Raw genomic sequence first — 20,224 nt, forward strand, 5'->3', positions numbered from 1 at the left:
TCGTGAAATTAGAAACTTGCAGTTCTTAGTTTAACCTCCGTGATGCAAGAAAATAATGTGATAAACTGATATTTTTGGCTTTTGTGCTGAGCACAGATTTCTATATTATTTGGACTGAGTTAAGCAGAAAGGAACCAATTTGGAAAAATTGAGTTATGAGTGGTTTGAACTCAACCATGCTCTACTATCTATCGCCAAAAATTCAAAGTTTTTGTTGAGCAAATTTTGCAGAAATTGAACTTGAAGTTTATCTTTTACATTGAGTCTTATGCAGGAGCCAAACTTTAAACGGTTCGATCCCGATGTGGCTTGGTTCCTTTCTGTTTAACTCCCTCCATTTATAATAAGGATGATTTTTTTCATTCTCAATATACGAAGTAAAAAATGCAAATTAGACGTTTACGAAGAAATACTAGTAAGAAACTCTAAAAACTTTTGACAATACCGCATCAAAATTCCAGCCAAATTATTACCCAATGTGACCCTCACGTTTGGAGCATCCCCATTACCTGCTTGTAGAAAAAACTGTTCTGAAGTTGACCAATCAAATTGGTCAGCTGGTTCGCTAGAGCCGCCAAAAACGATACGTAAGCCTCATTGGCGGCGTCCTCTGGTGATAAGCCTTTCTTCCCAGCCTCAACTTGCTCCTGGATCTTCTTATCAATCTTCTGGATCACGGTATCAGTTTTGGGAAAACTGGACTGGATATCATTGGTCGTTGACGCGTCCATTTTTTTCGTCGTCATAAACTTGGGGTTCTTGGACATCATGATATCGTAGTGCTTTTGAAGGACAGACGTGAATACAGGGTCATCTTTTTTCGAAGCCTGCTTGGTCTCTTTAATGAAGGCAGCGCCAGTTGTCAATACCTCATTCGTCAACAGCTCGATGTCGTCCTTGGGTTTGGCAGTCGACAGATTCTCGTTTGATTTTGAGGTGATTTCGTTATTTTTCAACCAGTGAAGCTCTCGCCTGAAACGCAATAAATGGCCGATCGAGTCATCTTCGTAGGGCAAAAATATCGTCGGTGCTTTCGAAGTTGTTGAGGGGTCGTTCGGTGTGGGGGTGGTCATCGGTGACGTCATTAGTGTCATCTCATCGCTGCTGGATGTTGCTGTGGTCTCGGTGGTCAAAGTAGTTCCAAAAAAATCCCCTGGGGTCGTTGAGGGGGAAGCTGCCGTGGAGGGGATTTTTGAGAATTCAGTCGTTGCGGTTTCAAATTTAGGGTTTGACGTAGAGGTGGTTGAAATTTCGTCGGCAAATTTTGTTGTGAACTTGTAAGCTGGGGTGGTGGTCAAAATACCAGGTGGAAAAGTAGTAGAGCCGGATGCTCTGAGGTTATACATCGGGATAGGATTTGCAGTTGTTGAGGTCAAAATGCGGATTTTGGAAATTGAGGGGTGGTGGAGGTAACATCATGGGGGGCTTGCAGTTGTGCATCACTCTCGTTGCTTTCGTCATTAACGCATACTGATGACTCATCATATTGTTCCGATGACTCACTTGAGGAACCCGCTGACTCGCTTGCCCGTGAAAAATCCCTGTTTTCCGTTGAGTACACTGTGGCGGCTTTTGCGTCGGCCAGATCGCCGGCCATGATTTTGTTCATCGCGTTGACCAGCTCTTTGATGGACCTATCGGCGTCGGAAGCGAAATTTTCGGTGGAGTCGTCAGCGGTGAGTTCAACGCTGGGGTCATCGATGGACTTCGAGTCCAATGTCTGCAGATAATCATCATTCGAGATGCTCGGTCTGGGAAGATTCTGCGCCAAATATTTATTGTAGTTAACCGGGTAAAGGTAATCATGCAACGAGCTATAAACCTCGTTGGCTATCTTCTTACCGCTCTCGTCGAAGACTTGCACTACGACCGTTTTACCTGGTTTTTGACTCGGTTTATTGGAGTACAACTTGTTGCTCATTTTGTGATTGTAGGGGACTTCAGGTGACGCTTCGTATGACTCGGATTGAAAGCTAGAGGCCACGGGGACTTTCGATACAGTATTACGGAAGGTTTCAGAATGAATCGACCTGGCATTTTCTGTTTTAGAGGGCGCACCTTGGACGTAGTAACCGGGGTAGATTTGATGCAATTTCGAGGGCATATTCGTCCGCCAAACTGGGTCTCGATCGATCATCTTCGGAGCGTCATAAACCGAGCTCTCCATCCTTTCTACGGCTCCCTTTTTTATGTATTCAGCGTAGTCAGCGTAGTTTTTCACGGTGTAGGGGTAGCGGAAGCTGTGCTGGAAGGAGTTCATCTCACGTTTCGCGCGTCTGGACTTACCCAAACGTGACGGCTTCGCGGTCTCGGCGGGCTGCTCGCTGTTCGACGTCGCCGGTTGGGCCTCCGCTGCGGCGACGGTGGATTTCTCCGACGCGACGGATTCGGACTTTTCTTTCTCGTGCTCTGATTTGTCCTCCCGCTCGCTGCCTACTTTGTAGTGCTGGCTACCCACTTTCTCAGTTTCCGTCTTCTCGTCGTCCTCTTTGCCGGCCTTCGATTCCTTTTCTTTGCCAACCTTGGATTCGCGTTCTTTGCCGACCTTTGATTCCCGTTCTTTGCCGACCTTGGATTCCCGTTCTTTGCCGACCTTGGACTCCCGTTCCTTGCCGACCTTCGGCTCTCGCTCCTTTCCCACTTTATTCGCTTCTCCGTCCTTCTTCTCGGTCTCTTTCTCGTCACCTGCCTTCGGAGTTTGAGCTCGCACCCTTGATGATCGCACTCTTGGCGATCCTGTACGTTCAGCAGTGCCGGTAGCCGATTCTTCCTTGGACGATTTTTCTGATTCTTTCTTGCTGGCACCGACCGCAGGCTCAGATTTCGCGGGTTTGTCCTCCACCTTCGTCTCAGGAGTTTCTTCTTTAGCCTCCTTCGCACCGACGCTTTGAGCGGCCTCTTTGTTCCTCATACTTGATATCAAATTCTCTGCCTTCTCTTTCACGGCCTGCATGATTTTCTCTCTACTGATCTGAGCGATCTCGCCGAGGGTTCCTTCTACTCCGTGACGTGACTTGATCGGAGACACGATTGGTTCTTCTGATTCATCCTTTTCCTCTTCTTTCGTAGATCCAACTCTTGGGCGTGAAACTTTATCCTCTTTCGCATCTTTCCCAGAGGCTACCTTCTCTTCTTTCGCGGGCTGCCCCGTGGAACCAATCTTTTCTTCGGCACCCACTCTCCTAGCATAGCTTAGTCTCTCCTCTTTTGGTGCTCCTCTGGCGTAACCAACCTTTTCTCCTTTCGTCGATGATTTGCCAACCTTCTCTTCCTTCGGTGCCTCTGTTGGCTTCTCCTCTTGCTCTCCGTCTTTCGGGTGTCCAAGTTTGTCTTCTTTAGCCTCCCTGATGGAATTGAGCTTCTCCTCTCGTGCTGCTTCTCGGGTAAGTTTCTCTTCAAGGGCAGCTTCTCTGGCAGCGCTGATTCTTTCTTCCAGCGTCGCTTCTTTCTCCTCTTTTGGCGCGTCATAGGTGGATCCAAGGTTGTCCTCCTTCGGTGTCTTCTCTTCCTTGGCTGAGTCCTTGGCGTAACTAACCTTCTCCTCCTGCTGTCTTCGGGCATAGCCAACTCTTTCCTCCCTGGGTGGTACCCTTGCACGACCAACCCTTTCCTCTTTGGGTTCTCCTCGGGCACGACCAACCTTCTCTTCTTTTGCGCCTCCTCTAGCATAGCTCAATTTCTCTACTCTCGCGAAACTAACCTTCTCAGGCTTGCCTCTTGAGACCTTTTCTCCACTCTTGTTCTTCGCAGCAGCGGCAGCGACAGCGTACTTCTCTCTGACCTCGCTCAAATAGCTCTCAAGCTTAGCTTTTTGCTCATCAGAGAGCGCTCGCTTCGGTCTTCCGCCGTTGACCTTGCTTCCACGCTCCTCACGGATGATCCTCAAGATGTTGTCCTTCGACTCATCGTAGGTGCTTTTGAGGGCGTTGGAGTTCGATTTTCCGCTCTGGGCGATTTCTCTCTTGTTCCTCGAGCCTTCGGGTTTCTGGTCATCCTCCATGCGTTCGTAGAGATCCAGATCCAGGAGTAGCTTCATGAAGAACTCGTCTTGCAAAGATAAGCCCCTCGGTTTCCGTTTGTGCTCTGGCTCCACCTTGTGCTTCGTGTCGATGGTGTTCAGTCTCTTGAGCCCTTCGCTCTTGAGGGTGCTGACAGGGACTGCCTCCTGGCTCTCTAACTCTTCGAATATCGGGGAATCGGCGTGGGTCTTCTGTATCCTCTCTTTGCGGATGTGGTGGATCCTGTTCTCGTCGAGGAATTGGCCCAACTTGGACATGCTGTCGCTCAATTTGGGGGTCTTGCGGACTGAGTTCTCGCGAGCCTCTTCCTTGGCCTTGAGGTCGATGTGCCGGGCGGGTCTCGAGCGGGCGAGGTTGTTGGCGTCCGTGTAAGAGGAGTCGCTGCTGGAGATGTTGCGTCGCCCGAAGACGGCGTCGGTGAAGATCTTGTACTTCTCGCGTCTCGACGCGGGTGTCTCTGCCTCGAGGGTGTGTCCGTAAGGGATGAAGCTTGCTGGGACGGGCTCCTCGACTGCCATGAGGGAGTCATCGTCCTCTTCCTTCGCGGCCGCGACGTCTATCTTCTTCGGGAAGTCGGATAACCTGAAAAGAAGAGAAGCGTGGCATTGGTATTTTGGGCGAGGTAAGATCGTTGTAAATTCGTCTCATTATTGAAAAATTATTTGATTTTCGGTCCAAAAACTTATATTTCTATATAGTTGTGCTCGAACGACGCCATCGTTCAATATTACTCATTTAAAGAACCAAAGCGTTGTATTAATTACTGATTACTTTATTTAATTTCAGCTTTTTGACCTGGTGGTCATCATCAAAGTTATCATTTCACATTTATATTTGATACATTCACATTTTATGAAATTTATTAATTTTTTTTATCCGATTTTATTAAATGTGCATGCATTAAATGTGAAAGTATTAAATGTGAATGTATTAAATATGAATGTGAAATGTATACCCTAATGATGACCACCAGGTCGAAAATCTTTAGCTAAATAAAGTAATCCATAATTAATACAACGCCCTGGTTCTTTAAATAATTAATTTTAAACACTTACAGTAGGGGTGCAATGGCGCAAATACATTTAAATTTAATTTTGAGTATTTAAAAACGCTCATATTCCCTCACCCTGCTCGTTTGCTCTCTACAGGAATATCTGAGTATGGGAGAGGAAAATTGATGCATTTACCCAACTTTTGTATGATTCTTGACAAAACTATCAAAGAAGGCAAGTTTCTTTCGAAATATTGTAACAAAACTAGAGTTAAATTAAAATAGCTCAGCCTATGTTTACATTTAAATTGAACTTGTGTTGCATTGGATACAGTCTTGGCAAAAATTACGTTACCGTATCATTGTTTCAAGTGAAGAAGAGGTAAACTAAGTATACTAATATTTTTTTCTGGGTTTGGTGAAAAAAAGCGCGTTTTCCTGGCTCATCAGGAAATGAGAAGATATTTTACCAAAAGGTTTGAATTTAAAATTTTCAAACATAATTTTCAATACAGAGCCATTTTCAAATTCTGCCTCAAGACTTAGTTTCCCTTTCAATCTTCTCTCAGCATACTGATTTAATGCGATGAAACTGTTATTTATTTGTATAACAAAATTGAAATATTTTTACATAATTTGGTCAATAACTGCCGACTTTACACGATCAATAAAATGACTTCCATGCGAAAGACAGGTGGGCGATTTGCATTTTCAAAAAATTGCAACTTATTTTAATTGATTGCAATATATTTCAATTAGCAGAGCCCCTTCAAGCAGTGAATATACAAAATGCATAACATTCCAGTTATAGCAATAATTTTACCATGTAATTGCAATGAACAGCAGGTTGATTGTTGAAATTGATTGACAAAGCGATGGACAAAGAAGACATAGGGAGACTTTGTAGGGTGAATAGCCACAAGTCAATTATGATAAAAAATTTATACAAATTTTTATCGAGACTTAGGGAGTTTAAAGCGATCCTACGGGTTAAAATGGGTAGTTCCTTTTGACTAAAGAAGAAGATGAACTAGTAGTAGGGTTTCTCGTGGGTTGCCGTTAGTTAGTCTATTATCTACCTCGTTTGTCCATTGCAACCACCCGCTTCCACCAATAAGACCCCGCCATATCCCTCTTTTCTTCTTTGTCCATAGCTTTGTCTATCAATTCCAACACTCAGCCCGCTGCAATCTGTGCTACTAGGGCACCCATTCTGCATGCTCCAGAAAAACGCCGTATGAACATTCGAAAGTTGCAAAATTTCCCCCGATAAAACATGTATGTTTAAGGAGAGTTATGCGGTTTTCTTCTTTTCATTTTCAGATAATTTAGATTGAATTGCAAACAAAATTGTCTACAAAATTTGAAACAAAATTTGCAGAAAAATTAGGTTTTATTGAGGGAGATTTGACAACGTCGAAAGGCTCATACGGCGCTCTTCCGTAGCACAGCAGCATTTCCCCCATTTTTTTGCATTAAAGGTTCCAGATCAACGAGGAGAACTAACCAATTGTTGTCGGAGAAGGTGATGTACTTGACGATTGGCTCTGGTTCGGCTTTAGGGTCGGATGACTTCTTGGTGGATTTGCCGAACTTATCCTTGTGGCTGAGCATCTTCGAGAGAGATTTATCCGCGAACATCGGGCTCCGGAAGGAGACGAAGACCTCGTTGCTCTCAGTTGATTCCTCGCTGGCCGGCCGTTTTTCCTCCACTGAAACACTCTCGATCACGTCTTCTTGGACCGGGGCCTTTGCCTGCGCCTAGGAGGAAAAAAACTTATTTTAGGTCCTTATATTCACATGAGTATTCACAGAAAAATTTACAACGTCATCGTGAAGAGTATCGTAACTTACGGGAGTGAGGTCTGGCAACTCAAGAAAAGAACTGAAGACATGCTTAGGGCAACTGAGATGGACTTTTGGCGGAGGTCTGCTGGCATCTCAAGAACAGAGCGTATCCGCAATGTAAAAGTACGCGAGATCATGGGTGTAGAGAAGGACATCGTTCACGATATCAGGTCCAAGCAGTTGGTCTGGTATGGACATGTGCGAAGGATGGCAGACGACCGGTTGCCCAAGCAGGTCTTCGATTGGGTTCCTCCCGGAAGGCGACGGCGTGGACGTCCTGTGAAAGGTTGGCGACAAGGGGTGGAGGAGGAGATCAGAAGGTGCCAATTGCCTGATGATCTCTGGGAGGATAGGGGGCAATGGCGATTGGGCGTCGCAGAGCGCGAGGCGGCGATATAAAAGCGACTTTATGTATGTATATTCACATGAGTCACAACCAGAGCAAATAAATGGCAATGACATACAGTGAATCGAGTCAACGGGAGAGGTCGGACAAAATTTGGAAACTTTAAAAGCTCATAACTCCTTTCATACAAAACTTTGTTTCATAAGTGGCTCCATTGGTTTCCTCTTGAAATTTTCATCCGAAGGCATCCCTTACGCTTTAAACTGTGACGAATTTAACACCATAATTTTCAGTTTTAGTCAAAGCTTTTATGTCCGACCTCTCTGGTTGACTCGATCCATTGTGTGACGTTGGAAATTTTCTTTTTACTTCAAGAAAATTCATAACAGATTTATTTCACAGAAAAACTTCCATCAATTTTCATGGATAAGGTGCTTTAAATGTCAATTGATTCAATTCATTTTAAGAAATCTACCTGAGCGGTGTCCTCCAAGAAGGCGCTAAGTGGTAGCATGCAAGTTCGAGCCTTGATGTCCGGAATTACGACGAAAAAGATGGACTTGGCCGGCAGGGTCAGCGCCAAGGATCGGTTTGGTTTCCGGATCTTAGGGGTCAGTATCGGGATCTCGCCGTCAGGAGACAAGGTCAATTTTTGGTTGTTGAATAGAGTGATTCTAAAAACAAACGGAGAAATGAACCTGTCATTAGTTTCCTGCACCAAATTGAGTAACTAAGGAGACAGAACATTTTATACGCATGTCCATGTAGCATTTTTCAACGGAAAAATCGCGATAATCTGAAATTAAGTTGCGATTTTTTACGATTTTTTGGCGATAAAATTGCCAGAGGCATCAACATCTAAGCAATTATTCTCAATCTTGTCGCAATTTTATCAACTTTATCACGATTTTTTTTCTGATAATATTGCGATAAATTGTCACCGATAAAATCGCGATTTTCTTGCAAATTTATGCAAAGATTTTGCAATTTACCGCAATTTTTATCCGATAATATTGCAACAAATCGACGTCGATAAAATCGTGATACATCCTCCAATCGAAGCGCAATTAATCGTGATCACTGATACTTTGGCGAAAAGAGAGTTTAGCTTTATTCGATTTTAAGTAAGCAAAATCTTCCACGTTTTTTCATGTAATCCAAAAACGTCTATGTTCAATTGAAGGCAAAGAGGGTTTTTGTTTTTTTAAAATTAAGTTGGTAATGAAGGTAAGTTAGGAATAAGATAGAAGTGAAAAGTTAAGGAAGAGCTATGGCGCCTTAAATTTTTTCGCTAAACAAATACACGCAGCTTCTGAGCAGGAACAGTTGCGACAAGGCGTTATCATTAATGTAGAGTCGGCTCTTTATAACTAATTTCTTGACTTTTAAGCTTTTTCAACTCTTTAGCAATCAATAGTGAAATTAAATAACTCCAGATTTTATTCACCTCTCTCCAGTCGCTGGGTCCTTTCCTTCAGTTAAAATATATTTGTGGATTTCTTCCTCTTTAATGTTGACCTTCAGATTCAGTCGGATCTTCTCATCTGCCATGTTCACTCCAAAAAGTGTCACAGCTCCTTTCTCGTACCTGCGGATTACAAAACGAGGTGCTACAATTAATCCTGTTTCCACCAAAATTTCTTTTCCTCACACATTGTAATTTATTTCAATTTAATATAATATGTCTGCTAATTCAATCAGTAATATTTAATAAGCCAACCCGCAGTTGGATTTTTGAATGAGCTACAAATGAGCCAATTCATGAGGACGCTGTTAGTTGTTCCGTCTGTGTCCAGAATCATCTTTCGAAATGTCTCCTTTGAGTCAAAAATTTCATCAATTTTCAAAGGAAATTAGATTTATAGGAGTCTCTGGGTGGAAGGATAATAAAGCTAAAAGTATCCTCATGAGTTGGTCCAAAACTCCATTAAGAATTCAACAGCCCACGAATTCTGAAACTGGTCCCTTGACTTCATTTAAAAATGTTTGTCTTAATGGTAGCTGTGTTGAGTAATTTTTACATATTAAAATAATGCTTGTTTTCGACACTGATAATTTTTCATCTGCAAAGTCTCATTGTTTTTTTTAAAAAAAATCTGTTTCATCAAAAGGCATTGTTAACATGCGCCTGGAATTGAGAGAAACGCGTCGATGGCAGCTTAGGAAAACTGACCTTCTAAGCGTTCCATGTGCCCGAATGCCCGATTCCATGTAATTAGGCTTTAATTAAGGCTAAAAACATGTTTAATCTATAAATATACTCGGTTTTTTCTACCTTAAATGATTGAAGAATGAAAACAAAAGGTAAAGGATTTTCGGGGATGGTCCTCATAAAAAGGATAAAAAGGTGTCGGCCGCATAGAGGTCAGGGGAGTGGCCCCTAGTGTGTAATTTAGAGGTCCATTGATGAGTTATACTGCATGCGCAAGATTCACACAGAATTCATATCCTTTGGATATTGATTTTAAGTCCGAACGAATAATTCAAATAGGGAGAAAATAAGTTCTCCTTCAACTTGGCGTGTATGCAATTTTAACTACTCAAAGGTTAAAATAGTTGTATCACATAATTTGATCTCTGGGAGTGCCTTTACTAAGGAAAAACTCATGGATGGCTCATTATGCTCCTATGATTTTTGTGCGCTTTGGGGATGCCTGTTCCCTGTGTAATTGTCTTTAAGATCATTTCTTTAATTTAGCCTTATCGCCAAGAGAGCGATTGAAAAGAATAAATTCTTACTTGACAAGAGTGTCATCCAAAATCGTTGTGTCGGGGTTGTGGACAGTCTGTGTGCAATGGCTGTAAGCTTCGATCATGGTTTTGTTACCGGAAATCAATTTCGAATCCAAAACTTGTCTGCCGACGAGAGCCTTGTGTAACGTCATCATCCAAAAATCCTGGAAAATTACAAGTCGTAACTACGAATCCAAATAACTTGGGAAGAATGCAAGCGTTAATTTTTTAATAATAAATCGTTTTAGGCACGATCTTGCAGCTACATGGAAATAAATGGATTCCTGATTTAACAATTAAATTGTTAAAAAATGTGTCCGACATGTTTCAAATGTGCATTTTACAATAGTAGAAAGCTAATTTAACCGCAGGGGTGGTTAATTTAGCATTTTTTTATTGTAAAACCTACATTGAAAGATTTTAGACACTTTTTTCAACCACAAAATTGTTTTTTCCGTGTACGGAGTTTACTGTTTCGGTTGTTGAACTACTGCTTCAACTAAATTTTCTCGAAAAGGGACGTGTCTCGAGAGATTCCAAGAGAACGGATCAGATGTCGCACCAGCGTCAATTTTAGATTCGATCAAAGACCCTCGTAAAAATTGGCCGAAGGGACTTGCTTTTCAAAATACCATAGGAGTTCGGATAGCAGACTGAAGAAGGCGATAGAAAATCATATAGCTGGCTATAGAAAGTGGAAAAAATTATACGGCCGGGCTATAGTTCCTATTGCCGGGCTTTACACTTTATCCCCTGGCTGTTGCTTTTTCGCCATCGGCAATAAAAGGCTATAAGAAATTGTGTAGAAATTCGTGTGCGTTGTAAATCCTTAAGTTTGTACGGAATCACCTTAATATTTACAAAACGCATATTTTTTCCTTACTACATATTTTTTTTCATCAATCAAAATGAGAATATTCCAAACAGGATGTGCAAACATTTCAAAATCATGAGTTGAATAACGCTGACTCCGCCAGATTAAATATTAGAGCCTAACACAAAGCGGAGCGGCGACGCACTGGCGCCTTCAAACCTAACGGGGATACTTCACGCATTGCGCAATGCGTGAAGTATCCCTGTTAGGTTTGAAGGCGCCAATGCGCGGTTTCGCGCTGGCTGCCCGCCCGCCGCGCCGCGCCGCGCGCAGCGTACCACGGCGCTTGAAGCAACTGTTTCACACCAGAGGTATTGCACAGTATCATACGAAATTGCAGGCGCTCCAACATGTTAGGAATGGCAGGCATCCTTCAAAAATACGGAGCTTTCCTCGCAAAATAAATCAAGATACTACGGCGCAAAAAGAGAGCGGTAGTCCAGAAACTCACTAAGTTCTATAGCATCCGTAATTAGTAACGTTTAGCATACACTTTATCGCCAGGCTGTTGCTTAGTCGCCATCGGCTATAAAAGGCTATAAGAAATCGTGTCGCCGGCTAAAGAAGCTATCGGAAATCTTACAACCGGCTGGCTGTAGGTGTACGGTATTTTGGAACACAGATTCTACTGCCAATTTTTACCAGGGAAATTACACATTTCGAAATTTTTTGAGATTCAGTTTCTAAAACTTGGAGGTGATCTGATTATGAAGATATTTTTAAAGAAAATTCCTGACGACGGAAAAATGGAGAAAAAGCTCTTTAAGTTCAAAAGTAATTTAAAACGGGGGTTTTCCCGCGCCTCAACTCTGACGTCACTTCGCACGGCGACGGGGTTATTTCCACGTGCGGTTTTATCGAACTTTAGCGAGCTTTTTCGGGCTTTAGGACTCGATTTAGAACTTTTTGGACGGCACCATCGCTTTTCTCGCTAAAAATTCTAGCGGACATTATTAGTTTTTTCTGAAATCCCCCACCCAGGCAACAACCCCATTTATTAAAGGGAAGAGATCTCTAGATTTTTATTTTTTATTTTCATAATCGGAAAATTCACAAAAAAAACAAGGAGGTGAAAATGGAAAAATTCTCACAGGGGTGGGGTTGGTGAACGAGGATGGATGGGGCTGAGACATCATAACTTGGACTCCTAACTTGGCAGCAGCACCCAATCGTCGCAGCCAGTTGATGGCATCCTTGAATTGCGGAGGTGCTTCTTTGGTCCTTGATTCGGCTGAAATTCATGAGGCATGTCATTAAACCTTAGCATAGAGTTGCCGATGTGGAGAGACAAAAGTCAATTAGTTTAAATCTCGCAAAATAAAAAGATTCTGACCTCTAGACGGACGTTTTTATGCTATAAGGAACTACACTGAAAAAAAAACTCCGGCTGTGGGAGCCGCAATTACGGGCTATATAGACATACCGTTCGTTCCGGGCTCAAAGGCCGAAAATTCCGGCTGTTGGAGCCGTAGCTTCCGCCTCTGAACTCGGAGCAATCGAAGCTACGCCTCCAGCAGCCGGAATTTTCGGCCTTTGAGCCCGGAACGGACGGTATGTCTATACAGCCCGTGATTGCGGCTCCCACAGCCGAAGTTTTTTTTTCAGTGTATGTGCGTATGTGCGTGTGTGTGTGGTTTGCGCGTATCATATTTCCTTTTAGCATAAATACGTCCGTATCAGAGACACCATCTCCGAAGTGGTATTCTCGTCTCATTTATTCAAATTTCACTAGAGAAACTACGATAGTCCTGTTATTCCAGGGTACAAAAATGGATTATTTTATTTAAGAAAAATGATACCTTGAATTAAATGAGGGGCTTGGAGGTCAAGGCGCATAGGTGCAGTTTTTGAACAAATTGAGTTATTTATGATTTCTAGTAAATCTAGTCTTAATGTATATTCTTTGAAAAATTAGCTCCCGAAATCCTATTATTGAGCATCAAAAAATCAGTTGGAACTCTCTCTCCGGCATTTGAATCCATGCAATTTCAAATCTTCAAACACGTATTTCTCGAAATAGCAGAAACTGCACCTGCGCGCCTTGTCCTCCAAGCCCCTCAATTGAAGTTTCAGAGTAAATTTTTAAAAATAGCATAATCTCAAAGAGAAATATTATTTTTAAGGGATTAAATTTCAGAAAAGCGTAGGTACAAAAACAACTCATCTCACAATCGACCAAAATTCCCTAAAATAAACAGAAAAACGTATAATTTCTGGATGCAGTAGAAATGAAGCATCTTCCCACAAGATTTCTATCATAACGGCAACCTTCTTTTCTTTAAAGTAAGTTGATTAAAGTAGCATTTTTTTGTTGTAAAATCTACATTGAATCATAGCAGTCACGTTATTTTAGCGATTGAATTGTTAAATCAGCAATTAAATTTTTTCCTGTATTAGCCATTAAAGGTCAAAGATGTAACGCTAAAATTAAGGTAATTCCAAGTAACTTGAGAGACTACTGCGAAAAAACCCATTTTAAACGAGACTGATCGACGAGAGCTTACTTAAAGCTTCGTAATCGGTCGAGCCAACGTCCGACAAGACCGCTGGTGTGGCGTGCCTGGCGATATATCATATAAACCTCAAGGTTTTCGCAGCGGACACCTTAATAATCGATTCTTTACCATAGGTTTAAATGGCAGAACACTCGATATATCGCACAGTCGCTCCTCTGACGTTAGGGCGCATCTCGATTTCCGCATGAGCTCTAGGACGCATAGAGCTATATATGAAATAGGGTTCACGTGGAAATCGAGATAGCCATTACCAGTGGCGTGGCATGCTTTGCGATATATCGATTGTTATTCTATTTAAACCTACGAAAAAGGATCGATTATCAGGGTGTTCGCAGCGAATACCCTAATAATCGATTCTTCACCATAGGTTTAAATGGCAGAACAATCGATACATCGCAATCCACGCCACGCCGCGCCACCGGCCCTTACGTCAGAATAGCGACGAGGAGACATGAGGAGTTTTCCGAAGAAACAAAGCAGCATCACTAGTACCTACTCATCAAGGTCATTGTCACGGAAAATGATGAATTGCATAGTTCAGGTGTTTTTCACGTTATCCTCATGACCCAGATTCAGCACACCCAAGCAGATTGACACTTCATTGTGGCCGTTTCCATGCAGCCTCGTTGCCGGAAATCGGCGGAAACTCCTCATTTCCAACCGGTTTCGTTAAAAGCAGTTATGTCTCCCCGACAATTGAATTTTCAATGTCAGATGAGGGAAAGAAATATCGACATTTGGGAGAAAAAAATTCGAGCCCTGAAATTCAATCTTTACTTAGATGCAATGTTTCGTGGACAGCTTGAATTGACGAGTAATCACTGGCGTGTAATCATTTTTCAGGCTATTAGACTAAGCTTGCATAGATAAAAACAATTTAAGCACGTGGTGGCCTAGCGAGCATGTTTTGCCATAGGAGGTGAAGCATGTTCCCTTGCGAACATGAATTGGACCGCATTTCGCAATAAGGAACCACTATTTCTGACTTTTTTTTAGAAACAACATATATGCCATTAGTTTCCCTATGCAGAAGGGTGCCTTTATGGTAGAGCCAGAGATAGTGGTTCCTTATTGCAAAATGTAATCCAATTATCCTTTTGACAGATTCATGTCATGGCTGAATACTCTCATCCTTTCAACAGGATACACATTCAGCGTCATTAAAATAAAAAAAAAATAAATAAATAAATAAAAAATTCTAAATTCTCTAACAGCTCTCCGATGGCTTCATTGCCGACCGAAACACTTTTTTTACCCAAAACATGTACATGTAACTGTACCGTCAGTTCTTCATTGATTAATGAGTATCGAATAATGTTTACATCTCTCAAAGAACCACCTTAAGTGACGCACCCCGGCGACAAATGACACCCGAAAGACAGTTGCGACATTTCATCGTATCACAATGTGGAACAACGTAAAATAAACTGATCCATCGGCACTTTGGCAATCGACAATGCAACTCCTTACTGCAGCCAACTAGCCCACACACATGAAACGTTACGTAAGTACATTATTGATTGCCAAGTTTTAATGGAAAGCCGTTTCATTCAACACCAAATCAGACAGAACAAACTATATTTTTTTAACAGACGGCAGCGTGATCTCGCGCACTGATGTCCACTTGTGCAAGAAATCGATAGTTTAATTGGACTGCATTTTGCAATTTGGAACTATAAATTCTGGCTCCTCTGGAAAAATACTTATGTGCATAGGGAAACTAATGGAACATACGTTGTTTTTAAACCGGGCCAGATTTTATAGTTCCAAATTGCAAAATGTAGTGCAATTGTATCAAGAGGCAAAAAAAAAATCATTTTTTCTTAAAACCTCGCCATTGTATTTATTTTCACGCAAGCCGTTGATCAATGGAGTATTGCTACCGGGTGTACGTCGAAATAATTGCGTTTTGGATCGATTGATGTCAGTCTAAAATGAAGTGGGAGGGGAGGCGTTTATACACGAAAATCACGTCTATTTCCAGCAATTTAGTGCTTTCCTACGCTAATGAAATATTTAAAGGCTATCAAGACCTCTAAAATTATCCTACCGCAGGTTGCAACCACTCATATCGTCGATCCTCTAGTAAACTGCCGTGCCAAGGAAGAACGCCGTATGAACCTTCAGGCGTTGCCAAATTACCTTTGATAAAACACGAATTTCCTGGTGAACTAATTAATACTTTCCTATCATTTTTTGAGATAATTTTTTACGAAATTCCACCTGAAGTTCCTGAGAGTTTCAAGGGGAAAATATTCATAATTTTCCTCGAAAATAAACATTTTATCGTAGGAGATTTGACAATTCTTGAATGTTCATACGGCGTTCTTCCATAGCACGGCAATATATAAGGGCGTATCTCAATTTCAACATGAGCCTCGGAGAGCGTAGAGTTAAACAGAAAACAGGGCTCAAAGGAAATTGAGATTACGCCCTTATGTCAAAGGGGCGACGATATGAAGGAACTTTCTCGCCTAAGAGTAGCGTTAAAAATAATCGCGAATGGACTCGGTCAAGGATACAAAAATAGCTGAAAATGCCTTACTTGTGCTTGAATAAGTATCTATTCATTGAGAATGTCATCGGAACTAAATTGTAAGGTCGTTTATCTATATATTTAATATCCTAAGGCCTTTTTTGGCCTCATACAGTTTGTGCTAATTCGATCTCGGAAACTACTGGACCGATTTTGCTCGGATTTGTTTTAAATGAAAGCTCTTAGGCTGTAGACGTGCCAACTTTCCTTATTTTTTCGATTTGCGAGACCGACGTTGCAAAATTTACCTCGATTTGATAACGACATGCTTGCGTTTTTGACGTTGGACAGTTTGTGCTAATTCGATCTCGGAAACTACTGGACCGATTTTGCTCGGATTTGTTTTGAATGAAAGCTCTTAGGCTGTAGACGTGCCAACATTCCTTAGTTTTTCGATTTGCACGACCGACGTTGCAAAATTTACCTCGATTTGATAACGACATGCTTGCGTTTTTGACGTTGGACAGTTTGTGCTAATTCGATCTCGGAAACTACTGGACCGATTTTGCTCGGATTTGTTTTGAATGAAAGCTCTTAGGCTGTAGACGTGCCAACTTTCCTTAGTTTTTCGATTTGCGAGACCGACGTTGCAAAATTTACCTCGATTTGATAACGACATGCTTGCGTTTTTGACGTTGGACAGTTTGTGCTAATTCGATCTCGGAAACTACTGGACCGATTTTGCTCGGATTTGTTTTAAATGAAAGCTCTTAGGCTGTAGACGTGCCAACATTCCTTAGTTTTTCGATTTGCACGACCGACGTTGCAAAATTTACCTCGATTTGATAACGAAATATTTTCGTCTTTGCCGCTGGACGAGTCATAAGGTTGGGGGACCTCCCACCCTCTGATTTTCCGTTTCCCTCTCCACGTAAACCCATCCCTACCTGCCGTTAGTACGTGTCACCCTTCTGCTCTGGCATGGGTCCTTTGTCAGTATCACTCCCTTTCTTATGCCGTCTGACTCGGAACACCTACTACGCATTTCCTCCGTCGAATTGCTCATAATCAGTTTTCGGTTTGTCCAGGTTTCTCAGTAGTGCGTCTAGAGTTTTGCTTTCATGATTTTATCATTATAGTTTTTTTTTACATGAAAATTACTTAATTTTGATGTGTATTTTTCAGAAGATAATTTTCCTTTTTACGGCAGCACAGGTTTTATTAATAATTAACTTTTTTACAGCAGCTCATGTGTTCTTCCAAGAGAATCGGTGATTAATGTTCACCCTTTCGCACCGTTAAATTTTCACAAAGTGTTTTGATTTTCTTTTCAAGGAGTGTTTTTTATTTTTCAAAGATGTTTCTTTTTCTAGAAGTACGTGGTTATCATTATCAGTTTCTTATTCTTTGTTTTTGAATTTATCATTTTTTTATCATTTAAAATTTTCCTGGAAGTCCTCTAATTACTCGTGCGAGCCAACATTCACTCGCGGAGCGAGTGACTGGGGGTCCAGGGGGCGAAGCCACCGGCTAGCGGCGCAAGCGAGCGTAGCGAGCTGAAGCAGCTAGTAATTTTTAAGTTCCCTCAAGTAAAAATCTATGTCATTGTGAGGAAAGTTACCCTGGTAAAAATTGGCAGTAGAATCTGAGTTCCAAAATACCATAGACCTACAGCCGGCTGTAAGATTTCCAATAGCTTCTATAGCCGGCTACACAATTTCTTATAACCTTTTATAGCCGATTGCGATTAAGCAACATCCAAGCGATAAAGTGTATGCTAAACGTTACTAATTACGGATGCTAAGACTTGGTGCGTTTTTTGAATACTGCTCTCTTTTTGGGCCGTAGTATCTGGATTTATTTTGCGAGGAAAGCTCCGTACTATTGATGGATGCCTGCCATTACTAATATATTAGAGTGCCTTCAGTTTCGTATGATACTGTGCAATACCTCTGGTGTGAAATAGTTGCTTCAAGCGCCGTGGTACGCTGCGGCGCGGCGCGGCGGGCGGCCGGTCACCACAAGACGCACATTGGCGCCCTCAAACCTAACAGGGATACTTCACGCATTGCGCAATGCGTGAAGTATCCCTGTTAGGTTTGTAGGCGCCAGTGCGTCGCCGCTCCGCTTTGTGTTAGGCTCTAATATTTAATCTCGCGGAGTAAGCGTTTTTCAACTCATGACTTTGAAATGTTTGCACACTTTGTATGGATTATTCTCATTTTAATTGATGAAAAAAAATATGTAGTAAAGGAGAAAATGTGTGTTTTGTAAATATTAAGGTAGTTCGTATGAAACTTAATGATTTCCGAAGCACACGAATTTCTACATAATTTCTTATAGCCTTCTATTGCCAATAGCGCGCCTTCAGTACTGTGCAATACCTCTGGTGTAAAATAGTTGCTTCAAGCGCCGTGGCAGGCGGGCAGCCAGCGCGGAACACGCATTGGCGCCTACAAACCTAACAGGGATACTTCACGCGTTGCGCAATGCGTAGGTAAGTATCCATGTTAGGTTTGTAGGCGCCAGTGCGTCGCCGTTCCTTTTTGTGTTAGGCTCTAATATTTAATCTGGCGGAGTCAGCGTTATTCAACTCATGATTTTGAAATGTTTGCACATCCTGTATGGATTATTCTCATTTTAATTGATGAAAAAAAATATGTATTAAAGGAAAATATAATGTGTGTTTTGTAATTATTAAGGTGGTTCCGTATCAAACTTAATGATTTCCAAAGCACACGAATTTCTACATAATTTCTTATAGCCTTTTATAATCGATATAGCCCGGCTGCATAATTTTTTATCGCTTCGTATAGCCCGGCCGTATGATCTTCTCCGCATTCTACAGCCAACTATCTGATTTTCTGTACCCTTCTTTAGCCGGCCATAAGAATTCCTATGGTATTTTGAAACGCAGCTCTTATCGCCAATTTTTACCACGGTACACAAAGGAGTGAATACAATTCTGTGCGGAATTTTCTTTTTGGTAATGAAAAGAAAACAAATAAAAATAATTTTTAAAAAAAACCTAAATCTTCAAGAGCTGTAACTCCTATATAAACTATTAATGAAGTTTCACTGAAGTGAAAATTGGATACGTTTTGCAAAATAATGCTGCCGTGCTAAGGAAAAATGCCGCGGGAACATTCGAGAGTTGCCAAATTTTTCCGGATAAAACATGAATTTTTGAGGAAATTTATGCTTAGTTCTCTTTGAAATTTGCAGATATTTCAGATTGAATTCTGAACAAATTTGTTTGAAAAATTTGCAGAAAAATATTAACAATTTTCTCTCAATCTCTTCAACTCGTTTTTATTGAAGGAACTATGGCAATGTCTGAAGGCTCATACGGCGTTTCCCCTTAGCACGGTAGAATAGGTCATTTTTGTTATATGTGAATAGCATATGTAATTAATTACCTATCCAAATGGGTTTCCTCGGAGGTGCTTTTCCGGAGAGGCGTGCCAGCATGTCTTTCCCCCAAACGTTGGTCTCCAATTGAGCGATCATTTGCAACATTTCCATACTTGGATCCTCTTCTGCTTTTAAGGAACTTGAAAATCGGCTGGAAAAAAAGCAATCAAATGGGAATTTTAAAAGTACTTTACTTTCAAATGTTCGGGTACTTAATTTACTTCGATCATTTTGATTTTTTCGGCAAAATTATTCATCGGGATTTACTTACATTCGACAGATTGTGGTGAAGACAAAATGAGTATGGTCAACGATCGGAAACCGACGCATATTGGATCAAGTCAATACTCAATAGGAGAGGTCGGGCAAAATTTGGAAACTTTAAATGCTTATAACTCCGTTTATACCAAATTCTGAGGTTGTAAAAGTGATTCCATTGGTTTTCTCGTGAAATTTTCTTCTGAAAACACCCCTTGAAATTTAAAATGTGATGAAATAAACATCAAAATTTGCAGTTTTGGTCAAAAATTTAATGTCCAACCTCTCTAATTGACTCGATCCACCGTGCGACGGTCAGAATTTTGACCTTTTTACTACTAAAATTTGTGCAGCCATTTCGGCCCAAAAAGGGGCCAAATGGTTGACAGTACGAAAGTTTCTCGAACCTACATCAAACTTGGCAGCGTACTTGTTTATGACAGCCGCAGCGTATGGAGCGTTTGCTCCGGGCATATTGATCTGGTGCCAGTGCAGTCATGATAGTAGCTGCACTGGTTTCACGTTGATCAACAAGACTACCATGGGAATGTGCAACGAAGTGAGGCAAAAAGGACGTATTTCTGTCAAACGGAACTATGCGCATTGAGACATGAGCCCTGAGACCCATAAGAATATATGCATGGCAGGGCTCACGTCATAATGCACATAGTTCCGTTTGACAGAAATACGTCCAATTGACGTATACATGCTAAAAGGAACTAGAGATGGGTGGGGAAAGAATGGGTGTG

At 41.6% G+C, this 20,224-nt stretch overlaps 1 protein-coding gene across 1 annotated transcript in view; it reads right to left on the bottom strand.

Moving 5' to 3' along the window:
• Positions 1-336: 336 nt before the first annotated feature.
• Positions 337-20,224, bottom strand: part of LOC109036025 (uncharacterized) — a 30,408-nt gene continuing 10,520 nt past the window's right edge. The window contains exons 6-12 of the mRNA XM_019049927.2: positions 19,223-19,368; positions 11,903-12,042; positions 9,944-10,101; positions 8,652-8,792; positions 7,680-7,878; positions 6,518-6,771; positions 337-4,601 (exon numbers count right to left, since the gene is read on the bottom strand). Coding sequence (XP_018905472.2) covers positions 1,373-4,601; positions 6,518-6,771; positions 7,680-7,878; positions 8,652-8,792; positions 9,944-10,101; positions 11,903-12,042; positions 19,223-19,368 — 4,267 coding nt within the window. The 3' untranslated portion in view covers positions 337-1,372. The remainder of the gene's footprint in view (positions 4,602-6,517; positions 6,772-7,679; positions 7,879-8,651; positions 8,793-9,943; positions 10,102-11,902; positions 12,043-19,222; positions 19,369-20,224) is intronic.

This window comes from Bemisia tabaci, chromosome 8, assembly GCF_918797505.1.
Source record: "Bemisia tabaci chromosome 8, PGI_BMITA_v3".
NCBI classification, from domain to species: Eukaryota; Metazoa; Arthropoda; class Insecta; order Hemiptera; family Aleyrodidae; genus Bemisia; species Bemisia tabaci.